The sequence below is a fragment of the Pongo abelii genome, chromosome 5 (assembly GCF_028885655.2).
Source record: "Pongo abelii isolate AG06213 chromosome 5, NHGRI_mPonAbe1-v2.0_pri, whole genome shotgun sequence".
In the NCBI taxonomy this organism is placed as follows: Eukaryota; Metazoa; Chordata; class Mammalia; order Primates; family Hominidae; genus Pongo; species Pongo abelii.
In genome coordinates this window covers 170,589,921-170,606,602 of record NC_071990.2, presented here as the reverse complement: position 1 = coordinate 170,606,602, position 16,682 = coordinate 170,589,921, and the positions used below count along the sequence as shown (strand labels likewise).

The following is a 16,682-nucleotide window of genomic DNA, read 5'->3' as shown; positions in this document are numbered from 1 at the left end:
CATACAGCCCAACAGACACACCATGGCCCTGACACAGGACCCACAGCTCAATGCAAGTGCGTGGTTCTCCAGCCTCACAAGAGGACCTGGGAGGATGTCAGGGGGCTGGGGAGGCTGGAGAGACAGAGTAAGCCTGTTATTTAAAACACCAACCAGAGTGTGATCAGAGATGCCAGGGCAAAATAAACTGAGGTGAACCTGTCCAAGAAGAAGGTGTGGTTTAAGAAGGAGTAGTTTAAGAAGGCGTGGTTTAAGAAGGGGTGGTTTAAGAAGATCTGGTTTAGGAAGGGGTGGTTTAGGAAGGTGTGGTTTAAGAAGGGGTGGTTTAAAAAGGTCTGGTTTAGGAAGGGCTGGTTTAAGAAGGCGTGGTTTAAGAAGGTGCAGTTTAAGGTGTGGTTTAAGAAGGTCTGGTTTAAGAAGATCTGGTTTAGGAAGGGGTAGTTTAGGAAGGTGTGGTTTAAGAAGGTGTGGTTTAACAAGGTGTGGTTTAAGAAGATCTGGTTTAGGAAGGGGTGGTTTAGGAAGGTGTGGTTTAAGAAGGTGTGTTTTAACAAGGTGTGGTTTAAGAAGATCTGGTTTAGGAAGGGGTGGTTTAGGAAGGTGTGGTTTAAGAAGGGGTGGTTTAAGAAGGTCTGGTTTAGGAAGGGCTGGTTTAAGAAGGTGTGGTTTAAGAAGGTGCGGTTTAAGGTGTGGTTTAAGAAGATCTGGTTTAGGAAGGGTTGGTTTAGGAAGGTGTGGTTTAAGAAGGTGTGGTTTTGTGCCTCTTTTTAGAATTTCTGCTACACAGGATGCGATAGTCCCAGGAGGAAACTACGCAATGAAAGAAGAACCTTCAAAAGCCAAAACGGTGACCCAGTCGTCACTATGTAGCCCCTTAATCCAGACCTAGATCTCTTGTGCCATATAATAAAATGATGGCCTCCAAAGATCAATGATCGTTTGCTGCCAAACACCTGCTAACTGTCCTACATAAGATGTGAATAAGTATTTGGTGACGAATAAACTGCTCACCCCAAACAAGTGAATTTTGTGTGAAAATATTATCAGCTTTACATGGAAAATAAAGGACCTTCATTGGCAAAACCTTAGAAAAGCAACTTCAAAAGAAAACAGTACCTTTTAAGAATAAAATATATCAGCCTACATGGGACTTGAAAGATGTTCCTACTCAAATGTTGCCGGTTATTTTGGAAATAGGTTTCTCCTCTCTACCAGGAACAGTCTCTATCCTGGAGCTATTTTAAGACCCACTTGTTTTTTCCTAATAAGGATAATTATCTCCAATAATCAAAATAATTAAGTGGTCATGAACAGTGCGCTCCCAAACATCTACAGCAACAGCACAAGCTGACCTTTGCACAGTTTGTGTCACGTGGCTTCGATGCCTCAGCAATCTGGTTTTCGTCTGAGGTGTGGGCAAGGAAACGCCGTCTTCATCTTGGGCATCTAACCATCCTTCTCCTCCTGTTTTAGCAGAGAGGAGCATGGTTTCTGACGTGCCCATCCTCACAGTGTGGGATGCTATCTCTCCAAATGGTATGTCTGACACTCAGAGAAGACAATGACATCATTTCATTTTTCTCAATATCAAGGACCAGTTGTTCTCACTGGACAAATGACTGTGTCATCTTTAAATCAACAGTCTGGGTCTAGAGTGTAACAGATTAGATACCACCATGAAAAGGTCTTCCTGCCACGTGCACTCCTGAGAGGCAGCAGAAGCCAGCCTCTGTCACGGTCCCTTTTACCAATGAGAAGCAAAATTGATTTCCATAAATTGCACTCGTATTACATGTGTGAAGACCACAGTGCAGCTTGGCTTAGAAGTGATGCAACTTTGTGCTATCAAAAAAAAAAATAAATTAAGAGTCTTGGACCCTTCAAGAAGTACACTAGGGGCCAAAGACACATTGAAGTGTATGTGACAAGGTCAAGACCAACCAAAACCAGCAAACATTTATTGAGGGCTTTCCATGCAGCAAGCACGTGAGAAGTTCATTACGTCTTTTAAGGAAACATCTTGCCCACCAATATTAAAATCGGACTTCAGAGACAAGAGATGACACCAGACAACGGAGGAGGAGAACTCCCTCCTGACAGGGCCATCAGGGGGATGGAATTCAGCCAGCAGCTGAGCACAGCCTGCAGACACGGGGTCAAAGGCAAAACGCCCTCCACTAGGTGTGCGCACGGACGGGTGTCGTGTTTGCACCATCATGATATCTTCCCCTGCCCTCACCTGCAAGATCCAGAAAGAAGCTGATTCATTCAACAGAAAGCAAGTAGATTGCTCACACAAGGACCATACTCTGATTAAAAAAAATATATACTAGAACCAACAGATTCCTCAAACCTGCCTCACAAGGAAGACACTGGGGAGGTACAGGGCTGGGAAACCATGAAGAACTAAGACAAAGACAGCTCCTAACAAGCCAGGCCAGTGAGCTGCACCGTGTTTACCAAGAGCTGGCAGAATAGCCGTGCTGTGTGTCCCCGGAACCACGTTCCGCCCTCTGCTTCCCTGTGTCAACCATTTTCGTTACTCAGGTTGTGGAATCGCTATGAACAGGTAGCAATGAAAAATGTACAGACTGTGGATATTCTGCTCTACCCTGTCCTCATTTATAAGCCGAACATCTTTACTTTTTACAATTTAAAGCTCTTTCTATCAATGACAGTACAAATAGTACAGGAACCACAAAAGTTTACTAATCAGGAATTCATCCAGTTTCTGTGTGAGACAAGATCAAGCACGCACTCTAAACAAAGTACACTGTAGTGTGATTTTCATGTCTCTGAGACGCTGGTTAAACATACACAATCTGGAGATATTTAGAGAAAAAAAGATCAAAATGAAACAAATGGCAAGTAGCTTTGAAGCTTCTTAATGATATCAAATTCACCCCATGATGTCTTTTTGTGACTGCATTTTTCAATTATTATAAATTTTAATTCACCTCTGTTTAATTCCAATATTTCTTTGTAATTAAACTCAATACATACATTCAACTCATGTTTTCTTAAAACCTAAACTTTAGCTTCATGAACTGTTGATTCAGCACAAAAGGAATGTCAGAAAATGACAGTAAAATGTAGGTAGAATGAATAAAGGGTTCTTTGGGCTGTGGCGTTCAGGAGCATCCAGAGAGGTTGGGGTGCTGTGTGCTGATCTGATTTGTGAGGGGCCCTTTCTTTCTCTTCCATGTCTGACCTTCCATACACAGCAGCAGGGAGGAAGCCCCCCAGGTGCTCCCCGTGTGGGCTCCTGGCCCCCTGTCCCCCTGCATGGACTCAGGGCCCTCTGCACGGAGGTAGGAGGCCTCAGAGTCAGACAGGCCCCCTGGGAAACAGAGTCAGATAGTCTTTTTCACTCCAAATTTGCAAGAAACTGCATGGTGGGGCCTGTGGATTCGGGCCACACTCACGGGTGCTACTCACCTTGTAGCTGGCGGCCCTTGTACAGGTCCCGGGCTTTGGCTGGGTGGGCCCTGGCCGTGTTGTCACATTTCGGCTGCTCGTACCTATGGGTGGGAGGAAGGCAGGGGAAGGAGAGAGAAAACAACGGGCTTGAGACCGGCTGTGGTTTGTCTTCCATTTCTGGAGTGTCCTACCCCAGCATACACCGTGACCTGTGGCTCTGATGCTGTGACACCCATGACCTCACTCCTTTCTGTCACCTTTGTGGACATTTGGCATAGAAAGCTATTGCTTGCAGTCAGTAGGAAGAAGCACACTGTGACTTCAATCACATGGCAGGGCCATCTCTCCATCCCCTTTCTGAAACGAATCTCATCTAGCAGCTGCCAAGTGCCCACACCTCCCCCTCCTCCCATTGCAGCGTTGTATGGAGCAGCAATCATACCTCCCTGTCCTCCTGTTGCAGGGTTGGATGGAGCAGCGCCCACACCTCCCCCTCCCATTAAAGGGTTGTATGGAGCAGCGCCCACACCTCCCCCTCCTCCCGTTGCAGGGTTGGATGGAGCAGCGCCCACACCTCCCCGTCCTCCTGTTGCAGGTTGTATGGAGCAGCGCCCACACCTCCCCGTCCTCCTGTTGAAGGTTGTATGGAGCAGCACCCACACCTCCCCGTCCTCCTGTTGCAGGTTGTATGGAGCAGCACCCACACCTCCCCGTCCTCCTGTTGCAGGTTGTATGGAGCAGCACCCACACCTCCCCGTCCTCCTGTTGCAGGTTGTATGGAGCAGCGCCCACACCTCCCCGTCCTCCTGTTGCAGGTTGTATGGAGCAGCGCCCACATCTCCCCGTCCTCCTGTTGCAGGTTGTATGGAGCAGCACCCACACCTCCCCCTCCTCCCGTTGCAGGGTTGGATGGAGCAGCACTTGGGTTGTTTCATCAGAGCAGGAGTGTGTGCACGAGGACAGAGGGTGTGACCACCACCCCCACCCTGCCCAAGAAAAGGACGCAAAGGACTTCAGGATTTAGATTCCTGTAGCACCAAAGGCCAACTCATTTCCAATCCACCTCGTGAAGCTACGAAAGTTTGCCTCAGTGTTAAAAAAAAAAACCGACTCTCTGGTCCCACTCAGCATCAATGACAAACTGCAGGTTAAGTCCTGAACAGACGGGGCTGACATCCAAGAGGGCAGGTGCCCTGGCTGCTGCAGTTGCAGAGCTCGTGGGAGCAGATGGCTCCATGGTACTACTGAATTGGCAGCAGGAACCAGGGCGCCTGTCCCTAAGGGTGTCAGATTCAAATCCGGTGAACAGCTCATAAACACCGCCATATGCCTGCCGTTCAGCAGCCCTTTACCAAGGCCTGCTTTGCCTGGGTTTTATCCTTGTCCTGGGTGTAGGGCAAGAAGGAGACCCCTCCCACACAGACCACCAGCCTCATCCAGTGGAGGAGATGGACATTTAAACAGAGTGCGGGCCACCATGAGAACCTGCCTCCCGGAGTCCCCACCCCCAAGGAGGACGATCTTCTGCATGCAGAAGTCCTTCACTGTGGCTTTCACCAAGAAGTGGGGCTTCTCACCGGCATGAAGGAGACGCCGGGGAGGTGCATTCCTGGGAGATGGGAGATTCCTGGGTCAGCGCACCCACCACCCCTTTCCGTGGACTCGCAGGACCCCAGACAGCCCACACCAACCTTCCTCGCTTCCCCTCCGCTCAGCTGACCTCACGCTGCGTGGCGGCTCCCCAGCCCCCTGCCCCCCCCATCCATGAGTGTCAGGCAGTGGAATCCTTCGTGGCGGCCTCCTCAGGCCCTGGCAAGTGACACACTGGGAGACGCAGTGCCCGCCAGCACCATCATGGGGCACAGGTGCAGTCTTGGGGCTCTGGAAAGACTCCTTGGAAAATGAAGAAGACAAGCAGGAGGCCAGCGAGAGGGGGTGTGGGAGGAATGTGCCGGCCCAGAGCCCTGAGGTTGTCAGGAGTCCAGAGTTCCACCAGTTTTCATCCTCTCTCTCTGCCCTATTTTCTTTTTTCATTCTTAAAGAAAGGGCTACAAGATCCTATTTACTTCACAGAGATTATTTTAGGTTCTATTTTTTTCATTGCTTACATGCTTTTCAGCCATAGAAAATAAAATGAAATTTCTCTCTAAAGGGACATATTTAAAGTATTCTAACAGAGGCCCCAGAAAGTCCAGCAGTCCCAGTGAGAGGACCCCATCCAGCTGTCATAAGAGTCAGGAACTGCACACTCCTGCCACCCTTGGCCCTGAATAGCCTCTTTGATACCAGAAAACCTGCCACCCCAGTCACACAAACTTAATATATCTTTTTGAAATATTGTTTTTGAAATTCAAGTCTCTGACACACTCTGGCAAACAGTTAAGCTATCACATTCTAACCGAAAGCCATTAACTCATATTCTTTGAAAATGTGGGGGTGGGGGTCAGCCCCAAGAGGTCACAAGAAAGGTGAACTCAGTAAAGGACATGTTACCTAGCCAGGTATCTCTGAATGCAGGTACTGCTGCAGCCAGCAGGCGAGGACCTGTTACCCAGCCAGGTATCTCCGAATGCAGCTGCTGTTGCAACCAGCAGGCGAGGACCTGTTACCCAGCCGGGTATCTCCAAATGCAGCTGCTGCTGCGGCCGGCAGGTGAGAAGTAAAACATTCACCCAGAGATGATGTGTACAAGAAGCTGGCTTCCTGAGGGATTAGTAAGCTCTTATTTTTACTTATGCATGTTAAATGTGTAGAACTAGGGCACTCTCAGGGCTGAAAGATCTTCACTTCAAGCTCTGGGTCAGTGTCTCGGGGACTGAATTGAGACCTACATTAGAATGGACCCTTCCTACCCGAGGGCTCATGAAGGGTGAGCTGCAAAAAGCCAGGCAAATGTCCCAGCTCAGAATGGATGAAGTAGACTCTGAGGATAGAGTCCCAGCCCTTAGGGGCCATCTTGCTTCTCTGAGTTTCAGAGGGCACACCTCCTTGGAGCCCTGGACTGCTCTGTAGTGTTAGAAAAAGGAAGTGTTAACATGAACTCTGTTGTGTCCCTGAAGCCCTTCAGGATCAGTACTTGTATCCCTCAAATGGGTGGCATGAGACTAGATCATTTCTTACCCTCATTCCGAATCTCCTAGCTTCGAAGCAATCAGGAAGCCAGCCACCCTGGATGGGCATTTCGGTTTTGTTCCAAATTTGGGATAGAGGTGTGTTGCAAATCTTATCACTGATGCTAATATAAAAATACATATTTAAATGACAGTATTCTGCTTCTTTTAATGAGTAGTGTGAAACGCCCATGACTTGCAGAATTGACAATCTCAAGAGAGGAGAAAAAGGAGAAATAAGTCCTTTAATTTCAGCCTTGTCATCTATCACCATTCTTTTCAATAGGTTTATTTTAACTTATTTGTATAAGGAACAACACAAACTTCTCTTCTCTCATTGCCCATCAGATACCAGGTTCTCTGCCAGGGAGAAATGCAGTCCCATGCCCACACGACCCCCTGCACACCCCACTGAAAGACACGCTCTGGGGCTGGGGAACAGAGGCTGCCCAGATGTGAGGTAGGAACAGCCAGCAGTTGGATGGCAGACAGACAAATGCTTCATCAGCCCCTCTGTTCTGGGCATGAATGCAGAATCTGGCCATCAGCCTGACTCAGCTCAGTCTGACAGCCCCTTCCCACTCTCTCGTCACTACTGTTAGTGGCTGAGGGGAAACTTGCCCCTTGGCTCCCACCTGGACTCTACCATTCATGGGGGCCTGCACTCATGACAGGTGCCTGGACCCCTCCTTCCGGGATCTGCAAACAATGACGAAGATGCCAATTTTGACACAAAAGTCAGGAGCACTAGGAAGGGCTGAAGCCTCTGCCCCTCCTCATATCTCCTTCTAAGTGATGGTTCCAACTAGAAACTGCACCAGAGCAAGCTGGCCCTGCCTTATCTGGGCAGAGAGGCGTGTGTCTGTGGTCCTTGGGATGAGTCTGCCACAAAACTAATGCCTTTTAATTCTCATGCATGGTGACATGAGGATAAGAGAGGTCACATATTAAAGACGATGCAATTTATGTTTATAGCTTTTTACTGTTATTGGATTACTAAATGTTTCTTCCCCATCAGGAAATTTAGAGGATGATTAAAGAAAACAAACACTTTAATTGCCAACCCAGGTATAAATTAAAACTATAAAGTATCTCCCTGGGGCTGCTTATTTCAGAAAATTAATAAGAAAATTGCACTGATGGAACAGAGGGTATTTAAATAGAAATGTGACCTGTTACTCAATAATGGCAGAATCACTGGGAGATGAGGAATGGTGAAGCTGGCTGTGGCTTATCAGATACTGCCTAATACTGATTATTTTGCCTGGTGCCCAGTACCCATGTCTCCCTAGGTGATCAATTCAAACCAGTTTAAACCAACTCAATTTTTCTTGCCAGCAGTGGGTTTAGCCAAGGGCATATGATCTAATTCTGACCAATGATCCATGAATTAAATTTGCTAGCAGAATTCTAGGGAAGGTATTTTTGGCTCCAAAGAAACAAAGAGATGGGCTCCTGTGTCCTCGGAGCACTGTGGCATCTGGATGAGATGTCCAGATCTGTTGCAGCCATCCTGTGACCAAGAGGGGAACCTGCCTAATGGCCAAGAAAACAGAATGAGGGTGTCAGGGAAGATTTGGGAGAGGGAATGTCCTCGGCAACATTGCCAGATGACAGCCTCAACAGAGGCTGAGCCTGCTCCACTGCTGTGCCTCTCAGGGAGATCATGCCGTCTCTGGTCATTTATATTCATTCATCAGTTTCTCATCTCACTACATGAAACCAAAAGCTTTCTAAGTGATACACCCCACCTTTTGATAAAAACTGCACTGGGTTCTGGGGCTGGGCCCTCAGTGGCATTCACCACCTCTGACCGGGCTGGCCTTCTGCAGGCTTCCTTGCTCCCCCACCAACTTCTTGAGGTCTTGACTCTGATGTCAGCATTTCAGGGAGTCGCCCCTGCCATTTCCTTCAAGCTGTGCCCCATCCCAAGTCCCTCTTGTGGATTATTGGGGTTTTTTTTCCCTCCATAGCATTTGACATTATACCACATGTTTACCCATGTCTGCTAAGCCACATGTTTACTCATGTCTGCTAAGTGTGATGTGTTTGACTTATTATCTGCATCTTCCCATTAGCATGCAGGCCCCCTGAAGCATGGACTGTGCCTGTTTTGTTCACTGGTGTATCCCCAGCTCCCAATACAATGCCTGGAACATTGAGGGCATTCACATGTTTATTGAATAAAAGGTGAATGAATAAATGTGAGTGTTTTTCAGGATTGTTGACAGATTGTATCACTCCTCTGCTAAACTGTCCCAGCAGCTTCCCAGGGGAGCTGGGACGTGACAGATGTTCCAACCCCATTGTGAGTGGACCCACTTTGTTCTCTGGCTTCCACCAGTTCTCTAGCTGCTCCCCATCTGCCCCTCCCCTATGACACTCCCAGTATTAATCTGTTCTCATGCTGCTGTGAAGAAATATCTGAGACTTGGTAATTTCTAAAAAAAAAAAAAAAGGTTTAATTGACTCACAGTTTGGCATGGCTGGGGAGGCCTCAGGAAAATTACAGTCATAGCGGAAAGCAAAGGAGAAGCAGGCACCTCTTCACGGGGCGGCAGGATGGAGTGAGTGCAAGCAGGGGAAATGTCAGACACTTATAAAACCATCGGATCTCATGATAACTCACTCACTATCACGAGAACAGCAAGGAGGAAACCACCCCCATGATCCAATCACTTCCTACAGGGTAGGTCCCTCCCACGACACGTGGGGATTATGGAAATTACAATTCAAGATGAGATTTGGGTGGGGACACAGCCAAACCCTGTCACTCCCCATTCAAACACCCCAGACTCATCTCTCCCAGGACTCTGCACTCCCTGCCCTCTGCCTGAAACAACCCTCCCCAGCCACTGTGGCTACAACTACCTCCAGCATCTCGGCCCCAGAGAGGCCTGTGCTGGCACCCTGACCTGCCCTCACTGGGCCCAGCCCTGGTCTTGCCCCACCATCTCTACCATCTTTGTGTCTACCACCTGTCTAACTGTTTGCATGAGGAACCAGACCCTGCAGGCTGCCTCCCCTTCCACTTTTGTAACAAAACCAAGACTTTCTTAGCCACAGACCCTGCTCCATGTGGCTGTGGATGCCAAGGGGGTAATCCTAGTCCTGCCCTGGGTGCTGAAAAAGGAACCACAACAGGTCCCTTCCCCTTTTCTCCCCAGCCCAAGGCAGGTCTGGGTCTGGGCGTTCAGTGATATTCCGGCCAATTAGGGTGAGGGGAAACCACCGCAGGTGGGTGGGGAAGGGTTTTCTCTGCTGACAAAAAGAAAAACAGTCTTTCTTTCTGGAAAATACATTATCACTATGATGCCCTTACAGCTATGACATGAACAAGCCGCAAAGCACACCAGGAAGAGGAAGACGGCAGAACAGAACAAAACAACAACTGCCCCCACCAACGACTTATAACAATTATGTCTTTGAACCGCTGAAATCATCCAGAACTTCCCTGTCTCCAGAGAGTCGAGTGAGAAGTACATTTTGAGACTAGGTAAGTTTGAGGGCTTTCTGTTGGCAGCAAGGGACGGCAGTTCTGGGTCCGACGCCCCCCTGGCAGAGTGTAAACTGCAGGAGAGGGGGGGCCTCTGCTCTCTTATTCAACGCTATTTCCTCAGTCCCTGGAAGAGGGTTTGAATGCTGTTGACAATCAGTATTTGTGCTGAATGAATGAATGAATGAATAATAATAAAGGTAAAATTACATGCAGAATCTAAGGAGCTGTCTCCATTTGTTTAATTTCATGTTCTTTCTGAAACTCCAAAAAGACGGAGCTGCCCCCTTCTGTAGGCAGAAATAGGAAACAGGACAGCCAGAGACTTTTCTTTCTGCCACAAAAGTGGGGTGAAGCCCAGGCGGAATGAAACCAGCATCGATGGACGGGAAGAGAGGGGTTATTGTGTTTCTAGCCTATCACAATATTGGACGTTGGCAGGTTCTTCAGGCACAGCGTTGTAAATGCTGATCTCATAATTTCAGAGCCAGTTTGAGGAGCTCTGGGTTTGACAGCTTAAAGATTTTCATCGGCGTGTGTAAAACAGCGTCTGCCAGCGGTCTCCACCTCTGCTACAGGGGCCTCACTGGGGGCTGGGGCTGCCCCAACTTATATGCACAGTAAACCAGCCAGAGCTCTAAGATACGCAGAAACATTGCTTCCAAGAAAGGTCTCTTAGAAAACAGTACTCCCTATATACCTAGGCACAGAAACTAAAAAAAAATAATTCTCATACCAAAACCTTGAAAAGGTTTATGTTCTCTTCAAGCCCTGCAGAGCACATGGGTTTGAACCAATCCCCCATATCAGCCCCGCAGAAGCCAAGCCTCAGCCGCTGGCCTCAGCACCCCTGTGCAGTGTCGGCTGAGTGGGGTGTCGAGAGCAGGCGGTCAGCCAGGGCAGCCGGACGGTGGAGTGCTGGCCAGGAAGGGGCGGCACTCATGCCCCGGCGTCATCACACTCCCCAAAGCAGGACTCCCACCGGGCCAGACGGTGATTAGTGGACCCGATCTTGGTGAAACAGGCATTAGTCGGCTTGAGCCCCTGGAAACTACACAGTTTCCCCTACAAATGTCTACTGGTGACACTTGATGACAAATTTGGAAAATAATTTAGGAAGCGTCCAAATGCTCATGCCTAACCATTAAAGGTGACATCAGTGGCTACATTTGATAACATTTAACAGATAATATTTTCATATACTTTAAAACTATTTTTATATAAATCTAGGACAAATTGAAGTCAAATTCATTTTACAAAGAGCTGCAAAACCATTTCTACTCATGGTTGTACAATTTCGATGAACACACAGCTCTTGTTCTTCAGGTGCTACTGTGAAAACCCTCACGTTGCTCCAACTCACACAAAACTCGGCCGGGTGCGGTGGCTCACACCTGTAATCCCAGCACTTTGGGAGGCCAAAGAAGGTGGATCACGAGGTCAGGGGTTCGAGACCAGCCTAACCAACATGGTGAAACCCCATCTCTACTAAAGATACAAAAATTAGCTGGGCATGGTGGTGGGTGCCTGTAATCCCAGCTACTCAGGAGGCTGAGGCAGGAGAATTGCTTGAACCCAGAAGGCGGAGGTTGCAGTGAGCTGAGATTGCACCACTGCACTCCAGCCTGGGCAACAGAGTGAGACTCCATCTCAAAAAAAAACAAAAACAAAAACAAAAAAAAAACAAACTCGAGTGAACAAGTTGTTTTTGTATTTCAGACCTTCGAATAACTTTCATTGCCCTTGTCTTTAGCACAGTCTCACTTTTTCTAAAAGTGATAAATTCGGGGCACACATATGTGAATACCATAAAAAGCCATCTTGGACAATTGGTTCCTTCGGCTTATGAAATGCTGAGCTCCCTTTCCCAAAACCAGGAGCAGAAGGAAGCTGCCACTGGTATTGGATGCCGTCCACGTTTCCACCCTGGCACTGGGCCCCAGAGCCACCTTTCAGATTCCGTCCGGCGTGAGTGGGGCAGAAGAGCCAGCGCTGCCTGTGAAGGCGAAGCTACTGCTGCTTTCCAGCTGCCACTCGGGTGCTTTTAGAGGCCATCAAAGAAATGGTTTCCTCCAGTTTCCAACAGCTGAAGCTACTGTTTTTTTTTTTCGTTTGTTTTTTTTGAGGCGGAGTTTCGCTCTTGTCGCCCAGGCTGGAGTGCAATGGCGTGATGTTGGCTCACTGCAACCTCCGCCTCCCGGATTCAAGCGATTCTCCTGCCTCAGCCTCCTGAGTAGCTGGGATTACAGGCACCCACCACCACGCCCAGCTAATTTTTTGTATTTTTACTAGTGACGGGGTTTCACTATGTTGTCCAGGCTGGTCTCGAACTCTTGACCTCAGGCAATCCACCTGCCTCGGCCTCCCACGGTTCTGGGATTACAGGCGTGAGCCACCACGCCCGGCCAAGCCACTGGCTTTTACAGGCAGCTCATGCACAAGAGCAGAGGATCAGCCAGCATTGGGTGACCACCACTCGGAGTCCCAGACCATCCAGGTGAGGAGGTGCAACACCCACAGCTGAGGGACAGACTGTGTGTGAGTGTGTGTGTGGGGAGAGTATGTGAGTGTGTGTGAGAGTGTGGATGTGTGAGTGTGAGCATGGGTGTGTGTGGGAGGGGAGTGTGTGAGTGTGGGAGTGTGTTGGGGTGTGTGTGAGAGTGTGGATGAGTGTGGGTGTGTATGAGTGTGTGTGAGGGGGTGTGTGTGAGTGGGTGTGAGTGTGGGGATGTGTTGGGGGAGTTAGTGTGGATGTGTGTATGAGAGTGTATGTGACTGTGGGTATGGGGACATGTGTGTATGAGTGTGCATGAGTGTGTGAGTTTGTGTGGGGGGAATGTGTGAGTATGGGTATGAGTTTGTGTGAGAGTTTGAGAGTGTGTGTGAGTGAGTGTGGGTGTTTGGGGAGTGTGTGAGTGTGGGAGTATGTGGGGGGTATGAGTGTGGGTATGAGTGTGTGAGTGTGGGTGTGTGTATGGGTGGGGGATTGTATGAGTGGGTGTGTGTGTGAGGGTGGGTGTGGGTGTGTAAGTGTGGGTGTTTGGGGGATTCTACGAGTATGGGTGTGAGTGTGAGTGTGTGTGAGTGTGGGTGTGTGTAAGAGTGTGTGTGTGTTGGGGAGTGTGAGTGTGAGTGTGTGAGAGATTGTGCATGGGGGGAATGTGTGTGTGGGTGTTTGGGGTATTGTATGAGTGTGGGTGTGTGAGCATGGGTGTGTGTGTGTGTGTGTGTGTGTGTTAGGGAGTGTGTGTGAGTGTGGGTGGGTGTGTGCTGGGGAGTGTGTGGGGGGAGTGTTTGTGTGTGAGTGTGTGGGTGCATGGGGGTATGAATGTGTGTGAATGTGGGTATGAGTGTGTGTGAGTGTGGGTATAAGTATGTGAGAGTGTTGTGTGAGTGTGTGTGTGGGGGTATGAGTGTGTGTGTGTATGACAGTGTGTGTGGGGGGGTATGCGAGTGTGTGTGTGTGGGTGGTGTGTGTGTGTGTGTGTATGTGTTGGGGGAAGTGGGGGTTCTGCTTTCCTGGCTTCCACGCCCCAAAGCCTCCCATGGTCACAGGGGGTGGGTGGGTGCACCCTATTTACCTTGTGGATGTGCCGGGAATGGGGCGCCCCGTGTCCACCAGGACGCACCAGCAGTACCCTGTGGAGGGGTGGCACTGCACTGGCTTGTAGAGGCCGCCGTGCGCACACTCGGGGATCACCACATTGTCGTTCTTGGGCTGCTTGGCTTCCTCCAGGGCAGACTGGTGCTCTTGGTCACAGGATGACACTGCGGGGAAGAAAAAGGCAAAAGGTGAGCAGGATCCAGGGACGTCGTCCCACATGCAGAGCTCCTGGGAGGCCACAGAGAACTGCCAAGAACGATGTGGTCCTCCTTCACCCCGGAGCAGGAGGGCCTGCCAGTGTGGGAGGCACAGCAGGAGAGGCAGAACCCCACACGGCTCCACTTCCCGCAGCCTGGCATGCTGCTGTGATCACGGATCTGTCAACAGCATCCCCGCAGCGATGGACATTCCTGCTCAACACGCAGCACAGCTCACAAGTCAGCATGGGCAGTTGCCTGGGAGAGGGGATCCAGGAGCAGATCTGATGCCCACAGGACTCCTGAATGTGACGAGGCAGAACCAGCCCTGTGGCTGGAAGTCTTCTCCAGTCCCTGCTCCGAGCCACCTGTCATTGAGGCTGGAGACTCCTCAGAGCGGGCCCCAGGGCAAGGTCGTGTTTAGACTCCAAGGCTCCCTGTGTGACCCTTCTCTCCTCATTCTCAACGTGCGGTTCATCGTTCACCCCCCATCCCCAAACGAGAGGGTGACTTGGAAGAAAATCCACTTTCTCACCTGGGGCCTCCCCAAGGTCTGACTTAGGTGAAATCTAAGCAGAACAGGTGCACGCTATCTAAAAGTTGTTCAGCCCCAAATCGTGAAAATTTCCACTGCACTCTTTCCAAAACAAGCTTTGTTACTGAAAACTGGTAAAGAATAATAATGAGAGGTATTCATACTCAGCCTGTGTACCAGGCATTCTGCTACATGAATACTGACACCCATTCACATGCAAATAAAACAATGACTTAAAAATTCTAGGACCTTACATTGCCACGTGCAAAGGTTGGTCTCTTTTTGTTAATAAACTCAGTTTCTCCTTGTGTTTAGACATGTATGTCTGACATCTATCTTCTGCCCCAAATAGTTAAGCCAGGAATACCTGAGAATGAGTGTGTGCTGGCAACCCCCTCCTGACTGGCCCTCACCTGGGGGGAGAGTGGTAGCATCTAGGAATGAAAGACCATGTGACCTATTGGTGGCTGCAGCAGGAACACGCAGGTGGAGCGGCAGGGGCAGCCTCTCTGGCTCAGCCTGAAGGAAGCTCGGGCTGGGACATCACGAATCTCTCCTATTGGAAGTGATTTTCCATAAATGGTGCTTTAAGCCTGCTTTGAAGCTGATTAACTACAGTGTATAGTTTATAGAGCTTTTATGACCCTAAAGGTGATATCAGACAGGTGGGACACATTACGAAGCTGATAAAGAGCTGCTCAGCGCCGCCATAGCTGGTGTGGTGCGTCCACATCACAGCCCAGCAGAAAGGATTGTTCTGGGGATTAAAAGCGATTATAGGTGCAGTGTGGCATATTGACACAGCTCCACAAATGTTAGCTATTGCATAATTTTTCCAATGCTAAAAGGATGCCTGGCTTATAATAGGCACTCAATAAATTTCTTTTGAGATAATAAATAATTGTGATGGCATTAATGGAAACCACCCTGATTTTAGCATATCTAGCAACTCTGTTTAACATCTGAGGATAATCAGATATGTAATTTTATGATTAGTCCATTACTGACTATATTACCAAATGTTGCTATTAGATTTTGTAAAAGCATATAAGTTTTATGTCTTCACTGCAAGAATGTAAAAACAAATGTTACCTTTTAGACTCTCCCCTATATTTCTATTCCAAAGTGACTAACAATTATTCTCCCCTGGAGACCTCATAGGCTGTACTCCGCCACTTGAAGGAGTGGATGATAAACATTAAAGTGAAGTCATCGTGTCTTCACGATAACAATGCTCTCATCGACATTTTTTAGAATAAGCTCAGAACTCATGGATCATTCAAATCTCACAGTAGGTGCTCAAAATCGGTTTAATGAACAAGAGAAGAAGCAGAAAGAAATTTGTCAATGACCGAAATTTCATATGATTGTGTCTTGTAAGTTCTCTTTTTGTGGGCTCCAGGTTTTGCTCAGCAAATGCACAGGTGCATAAAATAAAACCCACCTCTGGGTTATAGTAAAGAGGCTTTTGCCACAACGACAACGAGGAAACTGGTAAGAAATAAAAAGGACAATGATTTGCATTTCTTTCTGAATTGCTCATTAAGTTACTTTAGGTCATGGAAGAAACTGAGAACAGCAGGGGTTGCGCTAAATGTTTCTGGAGGTTGTTGCTTTGCAGAAATCCTCAGAGCACTTGGTGCATCACTCAATGGAACTGTGCCTCCGGAGAGCAGCAGCTGAGAATGGCGGGAACTGCCTCTCCAGCAGCACTCAGGAAACTCATCACTGCTGTGTTCACGTGGCGCCTGTTCATGCCTCTCCAGCAGCACTCAGGAAACTCATCACTGCTGTGTTCACGTGGCGCCTGTTCATGCCTCTCCAGCAGCCCCCAGGAAACTCAGCACTGCCGTGTTCACGTGGCGCCTGTTCATGCCTCTCCAGCAGCCCCCAGGAAACTCAGCACTGCCGTGTTCACGTGGCGCCTGTTCATGCCTCTCCAGCAGCACCCAGGAAACTCAGCACTGCCGTGTTGACGTGGCACCTGTTCATGCCTCTCCAGCAGCCCCCAGGAAACTCAGCACTGCCGTGTTCACGTGGCGCCTGTTCATGCCTCTCCAGCAGCACCCAGGAAACTCAGCACTGCCGTGTTGACGTGGCACCTGTTCATGCCTCTCCAGCAGCACCCAGGAAACTCAGCACTGCCGTGTTGACGTGGCGCCTGTTCATGCCTCTCCAGCAGCACCCAGGAAACTCAGCACTGCCGTGTTGACGTGGCGCCTGTTCATGCCTCTCCAGCAGCACCCAGGAAACTCAGCACTGCCGTGTTGACGTGGCGCCTGTTCATGCCTCTCCAGCAGCACCCAGGAAACTCAGCACT

General features: G+C 49.0%; 1 protein-coding gene across 1 annotated transcript in view; it reads right to left on the bottom strand.

The window, feature by feature from the left end:
* The window catches only part of SMOC2 (SPARC related modular calcium binding 2), a 220,664-nt gene that overhangs the window by 55,677 nt on the left and 148,305 nt on the right, over positions 1-16,682 (bottom strand). Inside the window, exons 8-9 of the mRNA XM_054558489.1 lie at positions 13,608-13,794; positions 3,439-3,521 (exon numbers count right to left, since the gene is read on the bottom strand). Coding sequence (XP_054414464.1) covers positions 3,439-3,521; positions 13,608-13,794 — 270 coding nt within the window. The remainder of the gene's footprint in view (positions 1-3,438; positions 3,522-13,607; positions 13,795-16,682) is intronic.